At 41.1% G+C, this 21,583-nt stretch overlaps 1 protein-coding gene across 1 annotated transcript in view; it reads left to right on the top strand.

Moving 5' to 3' along the window:
• The window catches only part of APOLTP (apolipoprotein lipid transfer particle homolog), a 76,894-nt gene that overhangs the window by 55,049 nt on the left and 262 nt on the right, over positions 1-21,583 (top strand). The window contains exons 49-72 of the mRNA XM_088524604.1: positions 28-235; positions 576-742; positions 2,008-2,120; positions 2,922-3,003; positions 3,923-4,060; positions 4,793-4,955; positions 5,144-5,265; positions 6,550-6,690; positions 7,769-7,882; positions 8,279-8,407; positions 8,857-9,018; positions 10,022-10,183; positions 11,219-11,384; positions 11,900-12,084; positions 12,614-12,706; positions 13,179-13,383; positions 14,328-14,515; positions 15,392-15,489; positions 15,865-16,049; positions 16,972-17,174; positions 17,689-17,878; positions 18,204-18,313; positions 20,106-20,225; positions 20,612-20,751. Of these exons, the coding sequence (XP_088380730.1) occupies positions 28-235; positions 576-742; positions 2,008-2,120; positions 2,922-3,003; positions 3,923-4,060; positions 4,793-4,955; positions 5,144-5,265; positions 6,550-6,690; positions 7,769-7,882; positions 8,279-8,407; positions 8,857-9,018; positions 10,022-10,183; positions 11,219-11,384; positions 11,900-12,084; positions 12,614-12,706; positions 13,179-13,383; positions 14,328-14,515; positions 15,392-15,489; positions 15,865-16,049; positions 16,972-17,174; positions 17,689-17,878; positions 18,204-18,313; positions 20,106-20,225; positions 20,612-20,751 (3,584 nt within the window). The remainder of the gene's footprint in view (positions 1-27; positions 236-575; positions 743-2,007; positions 2,121-2,921; positions 3,004-3,922; positions 4,061-4,792; positions 4,956-5,143; positions 5,266-6,549; positions 6,691-7,768; positions 7,883-8,278; positions 8,408-8,856; positions 9,019-10,021; positions 10,184-11,218; positions 11,385-11,899; positions 12,085-12,613; positions 12,707-13,178; positions 13,384-14,327; positions 14,516-15,391; positions 15,490-15,864; positions 16,050-16,971; positions 17,175-17,688; positions 17,879-18,203; positions 18,314-20,105; positions 20,226-20,611; positions 20,752-21,583) is intronic.

Genomic DNA, 21,583 nt, shown 5'->3' on the forward strand with positions numbered 1-21,583 from the left:
TTTTTGTTAATGCATGTGCCGTTCTAGATAGATGTGTGTTTTCAAGGAAGAAACACTACTCAAGAAAGACGTATGCTCATTGCAGCTGGAGAAACATCAGTCCTGTACATTATAAACTCTTACCATGTTGATCACCAAATGGATATTTTCTGCCAAAGTGCTCACAACAGTGAGACTTTGCAGGCCTCTGGCTACCCCAAGGCAGTCAGTCTGAACCTGAGCTTGCGAAAATTAGGTAAGTACAAGCTATTCTTTGGAGTTCCTGTCATATAATAGCTCTGTGAGGATGTTTTGGCTGTTCCTTTAACATCTACAAACCGATTCACTAAGATTTGCTGATACTACCTAAAAAGGAACAATTTTTGTTGTCTGTGAATAAAGCTGTCGTTCTTAAACTGCCTGTATTATTAGTTAGGTTGCATCACTTTTTTTATTCCAGAAAATATTTTATGTGATACAATGCCTCGTAAAATTAGGTGATGCCAGGATATTCAGCTGCATGTACTAAGAAACTGTATGTGAATTCCAGTGTAAATTTAAATTCCAAATGACATCGTTTTGTCATTGTTGTTTAGAAAACAAAGCCAAGACCATCTGTGAAGTCCAGTATGATGACAAGGATATAACTTTGACTATGGCTGTTGACACAGACTTTGGACTGTATGGTGCATTTGAATTCATGGCAGAGGTGAAGCATTCAGTACCACTTCTCAGTCATCTGGGACTACCCTTCTTCCTTAAGGTAATAAACCATGGATTTTTTGCTGTGCTTCAGTTATAGGAGTCAGCTGAATTACAATATGCAATAAGTCTGTTAGGATCCAGGGAAATTACACCAGCTTTACACAAGTGTAGATGGGAGGGGATCTGAATCTTTAACTTAAGTATACAGCTAATGGTTTGTTTCCAAGCATAGTCAGGAAGTATCTGAAATCCCTGTTTTTTCATGGTTAATCATTTCAGGAAGGAACTCATTTACTGTGACTTCTGATGGCCTGGTACAGGTTGCTAGTAAAGTAGAAAGCACTTTTGGTAGACAATTCTTTTCCTTCATGTCTTGGTTAAACTATTTGTAAAATAGATGCCTGAACTTCTGCTCCAGTGACGCTCAATGCATACAATTAATAAACAGAAATAATTTGTATTCCCAAACTGTGAAAGGAGGTCAACAAAGTCTGTGCCTTTTCATCCCTTGGGAGAAATACCATCTTTTCTTGAAATAAGAGGGTTTATAGCTAGTATACAAGCATAAAAACAGACTTGTCAAAAGATACAGCACTATGAAGCCTGCATATTACGTGGCTGTGTTTAAAATTAACATTTAATGTCAGCATTTTATTAGAAAATAATACATATAACCCTGCTCCTCCTACCTTCATCTTTAGTGAAATGTCCTTTTATCCTCCAAATGTTCCAATGAGGAAAGGAGACTAAAGATGATGTGCAGGGTACCAACATATTCATGGGTCTTAAGACCACTGTTCTCTCTGACTTTGGTAAACACAGCACGTGTTGATGCCCAGGTGGAAGAGGATGTTCACCCTCCGAGAGGGTTTGTGTAGCAGTGTCAGGATGAAACCTGATGAGCCAGCAGCTGTGAAAATGCTAGAAGATTTCTGGAGCTCAATCTGTTTTCTGGAGGGGAAAAAAAAAAAGGGCAGAGAAAAGGTGATTTTTCAATACAGCATGCAAAAAGAAGATAGGACATTAAATAGCTTCTTAATTTAGTGGAGAAGACTCTAGGGGCTCTAGACTTAAACTGGCCAAGGGCACATTGACAGTATGGCTCATATTTGACAACCATATAAATGGTGTCTGTGGAAACACACAGAAAAAGAAAAGGGGGGACATCTGTTGATGTGGATTAAGTCTAGAAGGCACCTATGAAGCCTGTCTGTCTGGAAGATGAACTCCAGTCAAGATGGTACTTTTTGGTAAGTAATTAGACTCCAGTTAACCGAGATGCTGGGTAGAAGCTATGGCCTGTAATGTTTTTCCTCTCCGCAGATGGCAATTCATGAAGTGATGACTGAAAATGAAATTATGGGAGCTCTGGGGCTGACGAGTAAACAAAACACAAGCTTTTTCATAGCCATCAATAGGAAAAATGATCAGCAAGGGTAAGAGGGTCTTTTTGGGCATTGAACAAATGTCATTAGGCTGCTGGGATTCAATGGGAGTTATTGTTCTTTTTGCCAAAGCACTGGTGAGTGGGATAATAAATCCTTGCTGAAATGCACGGTCCCATCACAGGGTCCGTCCGCTTCAGGCAAGGCTGTGAGAGCCTCCCCTCCTGCACCTGGAGTTTGGGGCATGCTTGGCCTTCTGCCCGCCTGCACAGAATAGATGTCCAAACAGAAAGATTTTATATGGCATATACAGAAAATTGTAGGCTTTTGGAGGTGTTTTAGAGGTGAAGTGTTTTCTGACATAGAGCCCTGAAAGAGATCTCTGAAAGAATATCTCCTAAATAAGCCACAGCAAAAAAGATTGTAGCACTGAAAATTCTTTGATCTTCTGTTAAAATGCCTAGTAATTGTTACAGAGCATTCCAAGTAAATTCTAAATGTGGAAACCATTGCAATACTTGCAGTCAGAGATTCCAATGTATAAGCCTCGCTTTAAAGAAGCAGATGTGTCCACTGTGCTGGTCAAAGTAACTTGTGAGCTCGTGTGCCACGTGTTGTCCCGGGAGCGCGTGGGCAGGGTTCCCAGCGCCGTCAGAGGTAGCGCTGCTCCAAAGGCTCCATGGCCTTTGCGCGTGGGCACCAAACAGCCTCAGCCGGCTCAGCGGCAGGGACTGCTCTTTGTAAGGCCAGACCTTGTCCTAGGCTTGAGGGCTGCTCAGCTGAACTTGTGCAGCCAGTGAGGGCAGAGTTTCTGGAACACTGATGAACAAACAATGTGTTTCTTCCCTTTAGTGAAGAACTGATCTTCAAAGCCTTCCAGAACCTTCCTTTCTTACTACAGTACTTCCCCAGTGCAGCAGAACTTTCTTGCAAGGTAACTGTGTGCAACTTAACCATCACATCTATAGCTACCCATTAGCCTCAGATGTGGTAGCTGAGCTGCAGTTTATCTAGTACTAGTGTCTGACTGTGGTGGTGCTGGTGGGGATGTTGGTGCTTTCCAAAATCACCAACATTCAGAAGCTTTTGCAGGGGAGTTGTTCTAATTGCCTCTTGCATCTACAGTAGAAACAAGATCTGTTTGACTCATTGTTGTGTTTAATTATTCTAACTACTGTGATAAGAGAGATTGGGTAGAAGACAGTTCTGGGTCTTGGTTTTGTGCAGTGGAGCAGGAGGTCAAACAAGGTTGGGTGAGGGTGAGCAAGATGGACACGTCTCTTGTCAGGCCCACACAGAACTGTTAGTCCTGCAGTAAGTGCTCACATACACAAAACACACATTTCTTGTGCTCCTCACTCAGTGTAGACTGCTTCATGGCTCTGCCTACTACAAAGGGCGTAAGGAAAATGATAAAGCAGATCTCTCTTAGGTCCTGAAAACCACAGAATCACTGAAGGGTTGAGGCTGGAAGGGACTTCTAGGGATCATCCAGTCCCACCCCCTGCTCCAGCAGGGACACCCAGAGCACTGGGCACAGGGCGGCATCCAGGCGGGTTTGAAGATCTCCAGAGAAGGAGCCTCCACAGCCTCTCTGGGCAGCCTGTGCCAGGACTCTGGCACCCTCACAGGAAGGAAGTTCTTCCTCACATGGAGATGGAACTGCCTGGGTTTCAGCTTGTACCCGTTACCCCTGGTCCTCTCACTGGCCACTGTGGAGAAGAGTATGATACATTACAGCAAAAATACAAAAAACAAAAACGCAATGACAATAATTTTCTCATCCCCACCCCTCCCTCTCTCTCTCTCTGTCTCCCCCTCTCTCATTTTTAACTAAATGTAAACTTTTAAAGGTAAATTATGATGTGAGTGAAGCAGACGGCAAGCTCTTCTTCAGGATGGAAAATAAAGATTTCAATTTTACAGCTAAGCTGAGTTTCTTTGGGACTAACTATACTAACGTCGTTGAAATGATACACACAATACCTCAGGTTGGTACCGGCAGCCCCAATGGCAGCAGTCAGGCTGTGACTGTCCTGTTTCTGAAGGGACACAGGTATCGCAGTGCTGACAAACCCTGAAGGTCAAGCCCAGCTCCAGCTGCCTATTGAATGTTTTGCCCTTGATTTCTCCAGAGGCAGGAGCAAACTTTTTGCATGTTGATTAGTTGGGTGTCCAGCAATGTTGAACTTTTGTGCGCTCCATAGACACTGGATACATAATATCCATCCATACATTAGATATATAAATATATAGGAAATAGTACAAGCAGAGCTACTGCCAAACTTTATGATGCAGTTGCCACACGTTTTTTTCTTTCTACAAATAAGGAAGGAAAGAGGTAGCCATGTGTATTATTGTTTACTTATCTACTGGATTTATTCTTTAATGCTGATGCTGTTGATGTCGTAAGGAGGATATTATTCAGTAAGCTACAGAAGTAAAATATGTAATAAGTGAAACCAAACATTGTAAAAAGAAACTCTGTCTTCTGCGCTTGTTATGCGAGGAGATGACTAGGAATGAAGGCAAAGGGAATGCATGGCTGCGTATCCCACATCAGTGATCGCTCAGTGCTGTGGGTGGGCTTCGGATATCGTAGTACACCCTTGCAAACACATTCCTGTAGGCAGAACCCTTGGAGTGCTCAGTAACTTTTAACATTTAGGTGTCAAACTTCTAGCCAGCTTAGGATTTAATGTGTTTCCCTTTTTTCTTTTCAGTTAAAAAGTCTGCCAAGGCAGCTCATGTTCATGACAGTTTACCAAAAAAATAATGGAAGCTGCGTGCTGAGACACGTTGCCCTCTGGGATGGCAAAGAGGTGAAGGTGACGGGCACTTACACTGGGTCGTTCCCAAAGCTAACTGGAGGCCATAAAGTTAATGGTAGGTTTCTGAAGTCTTTTGCAAGTGTTGAGAGCAGACTGTAAAATAAACAAAATCACATAAATCTGATTTTAAAAGGTACATTGGAAAGGTATCAGACCAGTCCTTAGCAGATCTTCCTTGCTTCAATCATGCCTTTCCTTCAACAGAGAATGAGCAGTCATCCTTACCTTCCTCTTTCCTTCCAGTGGAGCTTTTCCATCCTCTCTCCATCCCTTTCCCTTGGCATGCCAGGCTCGACATGTATGTGGAGCACTCGGCACAGAGTCACCAGGATGACCTAACTCTTGTTTGGAACAACAAGGACCGGGTAGGTGCCGCAGCTCAGGGGATACATGTGTCAGGAGGATTACAGGAACTAGCAAATGGTGTGTGCTTGCTTTCTTTCTCTCTTTTTTTTTTCTTTTCTTTTCTTTTCTTACAAATAATGAATGAAAGGCATTAGGCAAGTCCAGGAATAAAACAGGAGCCAAACTCTTCTGTCTGGGATGTATAGGATATAATGACAGTGGAAGATAAGCAGTGTGTATCCTTGGTCGAGGTATTATTATTAATGTCATAGTATTTTCCATGCAGTAACCCCACATGCTGCTGTGTAACCAAATGCAATTAAATACATATGGTACAAAGCACTGAATTATGGACATCCCCAACCCTGTGAGAGGCTCTCCTTTGAGAATAGATGGAAAGAACAGCATAAAGTCAGGCTTAAACCAGGGCAAAAAAAAATCTAAGACAAAGGAACAAGTTGTAAGGAGGTCACAGCAGGATTTTGAATTTCCCACACTGATACTACTTTGAGCTTGACACAGATGAAGAACTTCTGGCTGCTGTTCCCTCCCACGTGCAAAAGTGCCACCCACCGTGCTGAGCACTTGCAGCATTGCTGCATTACTGATTTAATCAGTTCTGTTGTCTTTTTTTTTTCTCTTTATCTTCTTTGTCAGTAAAATGACTCCTTTTGTATAAAAGTGGTGTAACAGATAAACTTTTCCTTTTCTAGAAGTAAGCAAGCATTATTATTTTAAAATATAACAAAAATGCAGGTAGACTTAGGAAAGCTTTGGTTAAAATTATTTAGAAATGCAGTCAAATTGGGGAGCTCACTGACTTGCAACAAATGGTGCCTACTTTAAGTAGAAGTCTGAAATGCAGAAGTATGAAGGCTGGTGAAATTTTATTCTTTTCTGAATAAAAGAATAGGTAGTCCATAAAATGTTATCCCAGAGAAACATAAATTTATCTATAAAAAGAATCTGAATTCCTTAAACATTTTCTGTTTACAAAGTGTTAAAATTCCAACTTTTACTTTAGAAGTAGTAAACCTAACTATTTAGATTAAAATGTAGGCAGTTATTTCAAGGGGTGTATGTTACCTGCCACCAACGCTACAGAATTTGCTTCAAACTATAGTCACGCAGGAAATTCAGGTAGCAAGAATGTCCTGGTTTGAACATTTATTTGTCTGGCTTCTTTAAGAAATTACACCATAACATACCTTTTTCGAGGGGGAAAAAAATACAGAAAATTCTTGTTGCGTGTCAGTATGTGAGAGGTTTCTCATGTTCCTTCTACCTCTGTTTGTGCTGCTCAGGTGTCAGCATCGTCGTTGCTCAGGTTGGGCAGCGAGCGCGCGAGCTGCAGAGCTGCTCTTTCCCACCCGTTTGATTTCACTCTGAGGCAGCTGGAGGTCCATTCCCTGTCAGAAAGAAGAGGCAAGAAGTACAACCAGCAGGTGAGATCATGAGAAAGGGCACAAAATACAAACATGTGGTACTGCTTTTGCTGCTTGCAGTGTAGCTTTCATCCCAAGCAACTGTAGAATTGGGTACCATCTGAAAAATGTGTGTGGAAAAAGTCCAACACACCAGGCCTGTTTCCTTTTTAAGCATATACATGTGCTTTTCTCAAGCATAACTCTGTACAGCTCCTGTTAGCTGATGACATCTGCCTTGCAGCTTTAGCACTGCCCCACCTTGGGAGGTAAGAAGCAAGAAATGCACAGGTATCTGCCAAGCAATTAATGAAAGTGCTGCCCACAGAGAGAAGAATAAAATCCTGTTCTACAAAATATGCTAGAAATTCTTTGATATAATTCTTATTTATAGAGCCAAACTAAATTTTAGGGTTTTTTTTAGAAATTTGTAACACAAATGGGAAAATACTATGTGAAGCCAGAAAGACTTTAAAATACAATTGTCAGGTGCGCTTGCAAAGCATGTATGGGGAAAAAAACTACATAAATCTTAAGTGTCAGAGAGTGTTTTCTGACTGAAAATTGTATATGCAGTGCAACATTTGCATTGCTGCAACAAGACGCTTGCACTTTAATCCAATAAGTGAGGGTGAAAACTTCCTGCCCAAGGATAAGCTCGCAAAATGCAGTGTTCTCCTTGCTCATCCGCAGTCTCTGGTTCCCGTAGTGGTGCCTCTCAGGGCTCTCCCATCACATTCACTGAAAATGCCTCAAGTATCATATTCATAGGGGCAAATTCTCATGTCCTGCCAGTAACTGTAGCACCAGATAACTGGTGACACTAATTACTGTGGACTATAACCCAATGCACCTTCCAGAGCAGGCGATGGAAAACCTGCCCCTTCACGAGTTCTGGAAGACAGTTGGGTGCGAGTCGTGCAAGGCGGCTGAGCTCGCTGCCATACTGAACTTAGAGGCATTACCTCTTCTTGCTAGCAGCTCTGACTGGTTCTCTTTTTCCCCACTGTATAAAGTTCTTCCTGCCAGTGTGTTCTGCAGGCTTTTCTGCTGTTTCCAGGCCTGTTTCCCTGGAGAAATCCATCTCTTCCTGTGCTAGATGCAGCTCGTGTGGAACGGTGGGCAGCCTTCTGGTGCCAGCGTGACCCTGGAAGATAAATCAGGGATGAACGTCACGGCCTGGGCCGCCTGCGCGACGCTCTCCCCCGGGCAGGTAGGAATCCTGGAGACAAGAAGGGCTGCAGGGAGCTCCCTCTCCGCCCCTCAGTCTCTAAGATTGGAAACTTCTTCCATCTCCTATCATAGGAAAAGCTTTTCCTTGACAACTCTCTTTTATCTATATTGGAGGAAGAAGAGTAAAAGCTCTGAAGAATCCTGCTTCTTGTTGCTGGATAGGTTTGTATTTAGGACTCTGTGTCAAGCAAACCAAAATCATCGGCACATGAAGTTTCTCTGTAGAGATTGCAGCAGACAAGTAGAAACCTTCCAGTGGTTCTCCCAGGGGACATATTTTTGCCCAGAAACATACTCCTCTAAAAAATGTTAATACTGAACTACTTAAAAATATATATTAATATGTATGTCCTTTCTTTTCATCACCCTCTTTCAGCTTCAGACAGTACTAAATATAGGACACTTCAATGCATGTGGGTCTCTAGAGCAAACTGCAGTGTTGTTTAAAGAATATCTGGATCTGAACTGGGCTGACAAAAAATTTAAACACAATTTGACTTACGAGGTAAGAAAAGTCCATTTTACTTGGTAATTCACCATACATGTTTTTATAGAAGCTGCTCTCGATAGATATGATTTTTTAATATAATTGTGAATTGATTTCAAGAAATCTTCTGTAAAGCATCTTTTTTAATGAACTGTTGATGAAATGTTTCATCTTGCAGATGATCACCTATTATATATTCTCTTTGCATAGGAAGAAAGCTAAATGTAGAAGAATGAAGAGTAAATTATTTTTTTATGAAACAGAGGCCTTGTTTTGGCCTAAAATTGGCAAGTCTGTTGAGGTGATTCTGCAGAGTGGGGCCCAGTAACTGTTGCCAAGTGTTATTTTAACTGTTATTTTAAATCCCGAGGCTACAGGGGACAATGTGAGAGCTGGGGAGGTGGATGAGGAGGAGTGTCTGTGGCTCTGCTGTCTTGTTTAAACTTCATTTTATTGGCATATTGCAGAGAAACAGCTTCTTATCTCCTGATAAGTTTCAGTTAGAAGCCACTTTGGAAAACATTTTCCTGACTTTGTGCACTAAACAGAATATTCTGGGTAGAATAGAAACAAACTACTCATCCTGGCTGGACTATTATATAAACTTTGGATTCTGCGACCTTCCAACTGTAAGTGTCTCATGAACGTATTGAATCTACTTCAGATTTAATTTAACTACTGTTTTGGAGCCTAGGTTTTCCTCAGATCCAGGTTTTCACAGGAATTGCCATTCTTCTCTGGATTAAACCATAAGTTAACAATGTCATGCTGCATGGTCATGTTTTCCACTTCACTGTGACATTCTTTTCTGTAGGCCCTATTACAGTTGCAAACATTCCCACTTCCTCTGTGCTCTTTCTTTTTTATTCCTCTCTCAAAGGTCTTTTAATTTCATGTTTCTGGAGAATATCAAAACAATCTCACGGGTGATCAGAAAGGAAACTAGAGAAGAATAAAAATGCTTTCCTTCCCCTGTAGCTGAAACTTTACTTTTTTTTTTTGCCTGCTGTGCTGATAGTCATGGATTTTTGAGCCTTAGTGTAACCCTTAGTTCTCATTTATTTTTAGATTACACACGTACACTGAAAACCCTCCTCCCGTGGGCTTCCTTCTGTGCAAATTTTGCCCCGAGAGTTTAATGTAGATATTGACAACCATAAAAGGTTGAACTGGTAACCAGCGTGGTCTCATTGCAGTTCCCAAGGGCTAAAACATATCTCAGTTGGCTGCCTCGTTTACTGTCAGAACAGCCAGGGCCCTGTTAGCAATGGAAACAGCAATCAAATTCTGATGCTAGTGACTTTCGCTCCAATATCAGGGTGTTAGTTATTGTGTTTAATAGGAAAAAAATGTATATTCATATCATTTCAAAATCAAGCGCCTCTGAATCCTGTTGTACAAGAGCATCCAAATGCTAGCTGGAGATGTTGAGAAGCACAGGAAAAATCAAACCGACTTGTCTTAATCGAATACAGTTGTAGGTGAGCTGTTCCTCTTGTCTTAGGCTGTGATCAGTGAACATGCCATGTTAAACCTCAGTGTGTGCCAACAACCTTATAAAACCTCTTGCTATTTTGTCCAGAACTTGTTTCTGTGGAAGGATTAAGCTTTAGCACCTTTTTCCATACTTAGGTAATTGCTTTCTCTGGAAAACATCAGCTCAACAAAGGAGATACTATTTTGCAATCAGAGAACAGATTTCACCTTGCTGATGGAAGAGATGGTGGGCTGATTGGAGTGTCCTTTAAAAATAAGAGCACAGCTGATAGGAAGAACTATTACGTGGAGATTGAAGTGAGTTTTTCTTTTAATTTTACTAGCATTTCTTTTTCTTTTAAAGACAGACTGCCATCTAGTCTCTGAACTGATCAAATGCAGCTAGCAACTTCTAAAACGGAAGGTACAGACTGCATGGGGATTTATTTCTGATTTCTTCAGAAATTTTGTTTTTACATTGTACACAAAGTATGATCAAGAGAAAGGAAGGCACCAACATTAGTTACCTGCTGAATTCAGTGACAAATACAGCCAGTGTTTATCAGCTGCAGTCTGTGCAGTTTTTCAGCAGCTCTGTTATATGGCTCACCTTCTTCAGCAAGACTGCTGAGGCATGGAAAGGCACTGCTGCAAAAACAAGGGGAATTAAACAGGAGATTCAAAGAAAATATTGCTTACCAGAAAAAGAACTGGTCATCCAGAGAAGGGCACCAGATGTATGGAGGCAAATCTCTTATTTTGCCTTTGTTCTTAATTTCCTGTGAATCAAATAAGGTAGAGAAGCTAATGGTAGCAATGAGAGTGGGATGGAAGAGCGATGTGATCAGTGCCACCCAAATTTAATGAGCAATGTGGGTAGTTGGTCATAATTGAGACAGTAGGCTGTATGTTTTTAAAAAAAAAAAAAAAAAATTAAACAGTTTTTCCAATATAAGTCACATAATGAATCCCCCACCCACCCCCAGCCTTACAAGGAATGCTGTTGAAAGGGGTATAAGCTGCTTTACCTGGGCTTCCTTGTCTAGGAGTGAAGGACAAATTAAGCGCTTGGGAGGGAGCTGCTCCTGGAGTGTTTCTGGCACTGCTGCTGTTAGCAGCCTGCCCGCAGGGCTGTTTCGGTGGTCCCCGGTGTGTCAGGTCACTCAGCTCTCGGCGAGCAGTGCCGTGCCAGTGCCAGCGCCAGTCCTGGCTGAAGCACAAGCACTGGAGAACATGTCCTTCACCCCCCCAGTGCTGGGGGAGGCACTGCTATTTCTGGCTTCATCTGTCTATGTGGCTTCATTCACGTGTGTGGCAGCTTCAAATAAATGTGTTTTTCCTCTATGGCTGCAGTTAAAAGCCTTTGAAGATGTTTGGCTAGGCCTGACGGGAACTGCTGCTTCTTCAGCTGCTCAGAGCCAAATCCTGATGGAGGGGATTATTGATCAGCAAGAGAAAGTAAAAGTGGCCGCTTCTAAAGGCGAGGGGTGTCTTCAGTCCTACGTGGGCTATCTGCAAGGTACGTACCTTCACTGGCGTGAGGAGGAGGAAGAAGGGCTGTGTGAGGAAGGCGCTGGGGAGCGCCCAGGTAGCTCAGTTCCACGGTGATTCAAGCTACCATTTGGGTGATGCCGCTGTGACTGCGAATGGCTGTGATGGGGGCTGTGGGTGGGTGACTAACACTTGCGTTTCTGGTCTAAACACTTTGTCAACTTCAGCACTAGGGACAGTAGAACTCGCGTAGCAAAAAGCCTGCTGGTCATGCAGCTTAGAGAATTATTTTGTCTTCTTATAAATCCACTCTTTTCTGTGCAGTAGCAAATCTGTATTTCTAAAGAATTTGCCGGGCATGCGGAGAAAATCAAATAGCAAATCTACTCTAATTTTCTCTGATTTATCTCCTCTAGTTTTTCTCTACAAACATGTAATGCTCACATACACTCACTGAATACCTATGTAATTAAAAATATGGCTTTCAGACAACGTCTGTTGATGTAGTTCCTGTAAATGAAGATCTCTTTTTCACTCTCCAAGGAGATTTGGAGGAAGGGATAGAAATCAGTGCTTGTACTTCTGTGCAACAGATGGCTGCTGTGAATGCCTATGTTAACATTAATGGTGAACGGCAAGAAGAACTGGGACAGCTGACCCTAACAGCTCTTAATGAAAGTTTGAGTTTCTTGGCTCATGGATGTGGGGATTCACTTCTTAAGGCTGAGGTGAGACCCTTCAGTGGCACTTAATTGTGGTGTGACTTTTCCAAAATGTTTTTTATTTTTTACTAGTTTCATGGAGCACTCTCCAGATGGGTTTAATTTGTGATTTTTGGTGAGTGACCAGGCAGATAGGAGGAGCTGGTAATTCTTAATAACATTATCTTTGGCTTTGGTATAAAAAGATACTATAATGTGAATTAAAAAGTTCAGCCATTATCTACAAAACTGAGAAAATAATGGGACCCTCTCCTAAAGTTTTTATTCTCTAAAGAGGTTCAGGAGAGCAGTAGGGCTAGTAATTTGCCATGTTGGCTACAAAACTAAAATTAGAAGTCTGCAGTCTTCAGAGTCTTTCATCCTTGGTTTCTTTTGTTCCCATTTTTAAGTAATGAATGATGTGAAGGTCATTTTCCCCCAAGAACAGGAGGTCACCAGGGATCTTTACTGGCATTTAGGCTAGTACAGAGTATTTTAGACTCAGCATAAGTAATTTTAAATCATAAAATCCTGATTTTTGATCATCTTTTTACAGTATAAACTTAATGAATTTGGGAGCCTTCTAAAAGCCAAACTAGTGGAAAAGATGACAAAGTTTGATGGATATATGTGGAGACTCAGAAGATCAGTAAGTAATGAACAGTCTGCTGTCCACATCTTGGGAAAGTCGTGTGGCATGAGACATGCAGCCTTGCAGCATCTGTGAAAGCACCAGAAGATGCTCACTCAGTGTCAATTAAGAATCACTCACGTTATATGCAGTTGTCTAGTTTACTCAGATATTTAAATGGTTAATCCTTCGTTCACCTGCTATTCATGTATAGACAAAAAGCACATTAAAAATGCCGTCCATCTGACCAAACTCTGAGGTATTCAGGACTATCTTGGAATGGTGGGAACTCTGCTTTTAGAGATTGATGATATCTGCCTTCGTTCCTAATAAACCTGATAGTTCACAGTATCAGTAATGGGATTATTTTGAGGTCGTCAGTAAAAACATGGCATCTTTGGAGAGCTAATCACAGGGAAAACATACTGCAAAGATCTGTTTGTGATCACTGCATATTTTGACGTTTCTTCTTTTTGGGGAACCCCTGCAGAAGCAGAAAGTTGAGTTCCTGTCTGAAGCGGCGGGCTGGCCTTGGAAAGCCTTGCAAGAAGCAGCAGGATTCCTCCACAGTGTGGGCAGCGCTGTCACCCGGGTGTGGCAGCAGAGTGGAATCAGGGAGACACTGGGAAGCAAACTCCCAGTTTACCTGGATAAAATTCAAGACATTGTCCATCAAATGCAGAATGAATTGCAAAGTAAGCAAAAGCCATCTAAACCGAGGAGAATGACTGCACAGGCAGATTGACAGGGACAATGTTGTGGAGGGGAAGGGAAACAGTATAAAAGATGCTGAACAACACAGAAGTTTCTATTTTGATGCAGCAAAAATGCTGATGTAAACTCTTAGCTCTTATTATTTATAGAGAGGGAACTTGGATGCAGTGAGCCTCTGAGTAACCTCAATGTGACAGCCCTTCTAATGAAATAATTGAGAGGAAGAATTGTCTTTGACTCAGGACTCTCAGCTCCATCAAACGTGAGCAGAGCCCTGATTCCCATGCTGAAGCATTTCTGCTAACAGTGCCCTGGCACACACTTCTTTCCAGAGGGCTGTTCAGAGCCCTCCTTAAGTTTTGAATGTTTCTGCTCATCAGACTTCACACATGCTTAGACTGTTTCCTTGTCCACCCATCTGGCTGATCAGGTGGACTATAGTCCATGCTGAAACCATGTATGGTCGGCTATGATTAACAATTAGCTTCCATTCTCACAGCAAGAGTAGAATCATAGAATGGTTAAGGTTGGAAGGGCCCTCTAGAGGTCATCTAGTCCAACTCCCTGCACATGCAGGGTCACCTGCAGCACATGGCACAGGACTGCGTCCAAGCGGGTTTGAAGATCTCCAGAGAAGGAGACTCCACAACCTCTCTTGGCAAGAGATGTCACTTTGTATCACAGATCACAACCAGATTCTTACCAAAAGTGAGATTTAGTTGTCTGACTGTGTTTGAGATTAGTTTTGCCCAGACTGTCCCGTTATTTGCTATTCTTTGGTCAGGGGCAGGCTGGGTGTGCAGCTCATTGCAAAGTGTTCCTTGGTTTATTTCAGAAAGCAGGACAGTACACACAGGAGTCAGAATGTGAATGCATCAGAGCTATAGCTAAATGCCTTTTGTTAATGGAATGTGTTTTGCCCCAGATCCATTAGCAACTTTGAAGGATGCCTACTACGATGTAACACTGAAGCCACTGGATGAGGTTTGGCAGGAGAAAACAGCAGAGTACGTGAAGAAACTCCAGGCTTTTGTGCCCCGGATTGTGAAACATGTTTGGCTGATGGAACCGATCCAGGTGGCAATACGGGTTGTGAAAACAGGCCTGGATATGGTTGGTACAAGTCATGTCTGCCTCTCTAATGGCTTAAAGGAAAAGGCCTACAGAGTGGAGTCTCAGCTGTGAACTATAGATGGACAGACTATAGATAGGTCTAGCTAGAGAAATAAATAGAAACCTTTACTGAAGAAGTTCCACACTGCACGCATTGTTTTACCCTGTGTGACTTACTTAATGCTATTACCGTCCTTTTTTTTTTCCCCTGGACCATTTATGAGGATTCTTAATTCAAGGTGTTGTCTAGTTTGTGTAGCTCTGCAGGGCCAAATACCCTCGTCTGCTCTCAAGTAAAACACAAATTGGCACGAGAATACTGTATTTTTTTTAAATGATAATCTTTCCCCAGAAAGGCAAATATATTGCTCTTGAAACACCTGGCCTGCTCTGACAGCAGTACTTTTCCAGCTAGAGGACATGCTTTGCTACCTCCAGCAGAAACCACACCAGCAGTGACCAGTTGTTTGCATAGTCTGTGCTTTCCTTCCCCAGGGAGGAGGGATTGTGATGCCAGTCAGCAGTGTACAACCAGGCTTGGGTCCTTGAGCTGTAATGAGGAGCTTAAATGATTTATCATGAAATTATATTGACAGAGGTTGCCATCCTTTGGAAGCCAGTGCAGTACACGAACTAGTCTGGGTGCACAGTAGTGTTGTTATTTAGGAAGGGTGTATTTCTGTGCACTGTTTGGTGGGGACTGATGTCTTGTCTGATGGGTAACATCTTGTCACCCAGAGACAACTTTCATCTGCAAGGGATGCTAAAATGTTGTTTTGCTGAATGTTTTGTTAAAACTCACTGTCAAGTATGAACCTGCTTGCAAGTCATTGTAAGGGTCAGTTCTGTAATCTGCTTTTTCTCCTTTTGCAATAGGCCACGCATCCGATGCTGAGGTGGGCAGAGGCCACATTTTCTAGAGGCTTAAGCAAGATACGGAAGCCCTTATTCAACCTTTACCATTTTTCAGACAGGTAGTTTTTTTATTTCTTTTTGGAGGAACTCTGCTGCTGTGTTTTTATCTCCGTGTCAGTGTAGGTGCTGCCCTTCGCTGCTTTAGGCACAGAGCACTTGCACTGTGATGTTCATTTAGCTAAGCTAACCAGACAGCCTGTGTTTCAAAAGCAGATGTTCAGCAGCACACAGAGCAACACTAGCTGTAGTGCATGGCCTTGTAGGGCTGCTTTTTTTTTGCAGATCCTAGCCATAGTACATCTTTATTTTGCAGTTCTAACTGACTGCAGTTCTGGTGAATATTTCACTTCCACATTTCTAATAATAAATATAGCAACATATTGTGAATCAGCTTAGCAGATAAGGGCACATGCTGTTTTGTTTGTATTCCACAGGAACTGTTCAGTGGCAGTAAGACTGCCAGTACTTCCTAAAGCAGAGCACCTTCTGGGCCTGGCAAATATTACTAACTATCTCATTGAAGAAAAGCTAATGAGACCTCTCAAAGACCTCTACAACATCAACATAGTTGCAGAGTACTATAGATTCAAACGGAGGGTGATGGAGAGCCCCTTTGAACGTAAGCCCTTTCAAAAGTGTTGTTTTGTAGCTGGGTCTACTTCCACTTAGTTCTGAATTCCACAGTGTGATGACATAACCATTTGTCTGTAAGCATCATGTCTAGTGATAATCATATGTAGATAGTCCTGCTTTGGTTAAAACTGACTTGCTAGAAACACTCTAGTTAATAAAATGTTTGAATATTTGAATATTACAATTCCCTATGTTGAAATCAACAGGTAGAATTTATTTGTCTTACTTATCCTCTTGTAGATTAGTGTCATTGTTCCATGCCAGTCATACCTTGTAGTTCACCAGATATCTGAGTTTAGCCATGAAGTTGCTCTCCCACTTTGAAAATGATGAAATTAACTGCTGTTGACAAAGGGCAGAAAGCATAGCCCTTCAGAGACAGTATTGCCTGAAAAGCTCAGCTAATGCTGAAGTTATCTCCCGACTGCCACTTGGAGATAATGGATCTTCCAGAAAGAGACATTTTTGATGGCTTCCTTCCAGTAAGGAGACACTGACAGTTCTTCTAGTGACCAAATGTTCAGACTGTATCTTCAGAGCTTGTAGATGCAATGATCTGGTTTGGCAGGGTTTTGGGGGGATGCTTAATGCTGGTCTCTGAATAGGAATGTATAGTGTATGGTTGGGGGAGTATCGACTAGTGTGACTGTAAATCAAGAGTTTTAAAAATGATTTATATTTCCCAGATTTTTAGGATATTCAGGCTGATCTAAAATGGAAAACAACTATTGGATTCTTCCTTTCCTGGAGGAATTTCTGTTGCAGAGCAAGTTGTAGCTAACTTAAAATGTACTAATGGCTTGGAAAAATATTTTAGGAATAAGAATATTACATCAAGCAGATAGTAGCCTAACACTTCCTGCTCTGTGGTCAATCAGTGATGTTTACTTTAAAATGTCTTTATCCAGATCATGCTATGTTAATAGGGAACAAGCATCTTGTGACTTTTGATGGAAAAATTTATGATTTGGCATCAAAGTGCAGTGTGCTTCTTGCCAAGGATTTTGTTCACAATACCTTCACTGTAATACTGAACCAGGAAATTAATGGCTCAAGATCACTGTATGTGGAGATGAACCAGACTGTGATTGATATCTACCCAAGACTGAAGGTAAGAGGTGACGGTCAAAAATTCTTCTTTTCCAGAGCAGAAGTTAGCTTTGCCCAAAAAGCAAGGGAGAAGAAAGAAAAAAAAAAAAAAAAAAGGCATTTTTTTTCAAGATGTGAATATTCCAAGTGCTAGAAAGTAAGCAGTTTTTAATAAGGCCTAGTACCACATCATGAAATAACTCCTGAAAACGAAAAGTCCTAACCCAAGGGCTGCTGCTTTTCTCTCCACTTCTCAAAACAAGTGAAGCTCTATGAACCTTTTATCTTTCCTCTTAAATGGCCAAGAAAATGGCAGGAGCAAAAATATGGTGAATAAGCTGGACCCATAGTCGCATCTCATCTGGGAGGCTTTGTGCTTCCCTGCTCTCTCTGGAGTATCCCACAGCCCAGTCTCATTCCCTAACTTGGAAATGGGCAAAAATGACACCAGCCAATCTGCTAGATCATAACCAAAAGCAGTAACTCCCACTGTGGCATACTTGAAATATTTGAAACTGTATTTTCATTTAAAACAGATGTCCAAGATATATAACATCTCCATTACGGAACGGAACTGCCAAGGAATGGATCAGTCCCTTGAAAAGCATCCTGCTGAATCAAGGAGAGAAACCAACAAAATAGAAATGTCTGATCAGGATGGAGTTTCCATCTCTTGTGACTTTCAGTATGATCTCTGTACTGTCACCCTGGCTGGATGGCACCACGGTGAGTATCAGTCGTGCCAGTTGTTTTACTTCTAGCGCATGCATCGTCCCCGACTTCTTTTTCCTACCTTTGCTTATACAAACCTGGGAAATGGCACCAGGTGTTGCCAGGTACCTCAGACAGCACAATTATTCAGTAGAATATATATGTGTTATCTCATCAGAAGACACAGATGAACAACCAACAACTGTCAGTGCAGCTTTAGAAAATTCTGTAATATATGTCAGGACATCATTTCCCTGTTCTGCTTTACAACTGAGCTCTATCATGCGGGATAATCAGAGTCCAGAAATGGCATCTAAAATTTCCCTGTGTCTCACTCCAGGTATTTCAGCTGGGCTTTTTGGTACCAATGATAATGAAGCAGGGAATGAATGGATGCTTCCTAATCATTCCTTCACTGACAATGTGCAAGAATTCACACAAAGCTGGCAGGTAACAAGCTGAAAGTTTGTGTTTTTTTCTGTGCAGGTTACCTGTGGAGCTGGAGCATGAAGGGCAACATAAGACATACTGTTTTGGCTTACCTGGAGTATGCAGGATCTAGCTTTAATTTATCTATGTACTTTGTTTTCCTGTGCTTAAGAGTTACATCTAGTGATTTTCCAGATTATGTTCCTGTGCATGACAGGATGGGATCATGGTGTGACTGCCTGCTAGTCAATTTGGTACAAATACTGACTTCTAATGCGTTATTACCTTGCTTCACTCTATCTAGTGGTAAAATGCAGCCACCTAATGCAAGAGTTGAGCTAGAAATAATAATCAATTAAAAGCAATACATACAAAACTCACCGCCATAAACAGGCCGGGGAGGTTGACCTTTGTTAAGTGGCTGATGTCAGAGCGCTTCTGCTTCCACTATTGATCGGTGCATTTATCGTCTGCGTCTCCGCAGTGCCGCACGCCGCCAGCAAGAACTGAGAGATGACTTCAGTTGAACTCGGTGCTGCCCGTAGCCATATCCCATTCAGGGGAAAAAAAAGGATTAAAAAGATTGACTTGCTGATAATGTATGGTTGTCATACATCATTAAAGCAATGGCCAGGAATACAAACCTGCCAAGTCAGGAATTCATAGCGAGTCTTAGAAACTTTTCTGAAGAGGTAGGAAGAGACAATGTAACAGAAATAACCATTTTAAATAGCCCGATTGAGCTGTGCTGATAAAATGAGTGCTTGTAAACCCCCTTCCTGAACAGATTTTTTTACTGCAACTATATGTGCTATAGAAAGTAAGAGAGCAATCAAGTGAAATCTGGCCAGGTATCTAAGCTTGAAGTAAAAGCAGTCATTCCTCCTGCACTGTATGAGTTGAAAGCTGCACTGACCTATAGACTCGCCTAGAAACTCATTACCAGGAGTTTTATTACTATTTAGCCCACATCATTTAGTCTATCTTGGAAATAGTAAGTGAAATTCTGGTTTACAAAACCAGATGCTGTACAAATTAAAGAGGTTAATAGGAGAAGAGACTTGAAAATATCTGATCCCTTCAGGAAGAAGTTTATGTGGACATTAAACTGACATTTTTTTCCCTTAATTACAGTAACTGGAGTTTATATTTTTCTAATAGGTCTTTTAAATCAAATGTTTTTTGCATCTAAAGAAATGACTGATTAAAAAAATAGTAAGCTGCTAATGCAATATACAGTCAAAATAAATCAAACACACTTTTAGCAAGAGCAGCTCATTGCTCATTCTGTTAATATTTCGTATCATCAGCTCTTGACTGGAAAGGTAAAGGACCTGACCTGAACCACATGCAACAAAATTCATGCACATTTCATTGACTAGAAATGCCTGTAGTTCTGCAGTCCCTCGGTTATATATTTTTCTTAAAGCCCTCTTGCTATATATTGCATATTAATGCCCAGGGAGGATATACAGAATTTTTCTCCAACAGAAAGTTCTGATAAAAGCACAACTTTAATCTATCATTTATAAAGTCAAGCTTCCAAGCCAACTACTTACTGTGTCAGCAGCCACCCACCAAAATACTTTAACAAATAAAAAAATCAATAGAAAAAGGAAACAATGGCTGTAATCTGTAGTACTTATAAGCAAGATAAATACTTTCTTTGTTTCATTTATGAAGCTGGGGCAGGATAATGAACAATAAATGTTATTCAGAGCTGTGCAGTGACCTGCAGGTATCTTCTTCCTCCAAACTCGCTGTGTTGAGTGCTATGTTTTTTAAAAAATATTGCTTGATTCTGTTTTCGCAGGTGAACAAGTGCAGTCTTGTGCAGAAGAAAATGCAGCCATGTACTGCTACGGATAAGCAAAAAGCATGTGAAATGTTTTTTAAAGCAGCTCACTCGCTTCTTAGGAACTGCTTCAAAGTTGTAAGTATAACTGGCGTCACCAAAGGAATATCTGAATGCCCAGACACCATATTGCTAAGCTCTATGCATTAATCATTGCAAGGATCAAATTCAGAACAATAAGCTAGAACGAAGAAAGCGTTATATCACTAATAAGTAAGGTCCCCAAGAGCTACAAAATAGAGGGATATGAGTCTACGACTTGGAAAAATAAGTAAAAAATGGAAATCAGCTAAAGAATAAAGATATTCTGTGAATAGTGGGGGGAAATGAACCAGCAAACAACAAGCCCAGATCTTTTTTCAATTCCTGACCGCCTGGAATTTTCTATGCACACCTCAAGGGCAAGTGTCTGCTAGGAGAGGACACGTTACCCAACAACTAAACAAAACCCCTCTGAGTTTCAGGTGGACCCTGAGCCGTTCTACAGCATGTGTGTGCGCGACCGCTGTGGAGCCGAGGAGCTGAAGGCTGCCTGCAGCTCGGCAGCAGCATTTGTTCATTTGTGCGCCCGAAACTTTGTCCCCCTGGCAATTCCTCCTCCATGGTAAGTTCTTTATATCCCAAGTAGCTGCACTGCCCCATTACCATACATGGTAGAAGATCAAGATCACAGGAAGAAATCAAACTAATAAAACTGACTATACGCATAAGCAAAAAATGATTCTATTCCTGGAATTCTTCCTCCTCCTCTTTTTTCTTATCCTTTTTGCTAGGAAGGACACCATAACCTCTGATTCATGCTCCCTAATGGCTTTCTTATTTCCTCCTAATTAGCTTTGTAGAAGGGGTACGTATTGGCAATGTATAAACTGATTGTCCTCTTGGGCTGTACTTTTCAGATACCATTTTTGTTTTCAATCTTTTTTATCTGAATAATTTATTTGAGTTAATATAATCAGTAATTCATATAATATAGATAAACCTATATATGCACACACTCACACGTGTGTATATATACATGCACATACATCTATAATTCGTATTTTTGTACTTTCTAAATAAGATGGAATTCTATGAAAAGTTTAAAAATAATTACATAAGATCACTATTTTAATGGAGTTAACATCAGTTAGCTTTAGCTCTATCTTCTGGAAGTCTTTTTAAAATGTAAAGAAAACTGAAGAGCCTAAAAAAAAACAACAATGCTGATTTGAAATCTTTTACATTTGCAATAATTTCTCTTATAACTTTGCAATTTAGCTTTTGATCTTTATGTCTCTATACCACAATGAAATTCAGATCTGGGTGGTTTCTTGTAGGTAATAAATATTTCAAGCTCCAATAGTTTATATAAACCTACAAATATATAAAATTTAAATTCTTTTTTAAAAAAATTGAACCTAAATGTTCAGTTGATTTTGTGTCATAACCAGTGT

This window comes from Tinamus guttatus, unplaced genomic scaffold (genome assembly GCF_059628265.1).
Source record: "Tinamus guttatus ecotype Peru unplaced genomic scaffold, ASM5962826v1 Tinamus_guttatus_pri_ptg000212l, whole genome shotgun sequence".
Lineage (NCBI taxonomy): Eukaryota > Metazoa > Chordata > Aves > Tinamiformes > Tinamidae > Tinamus > Tinamus guttatus.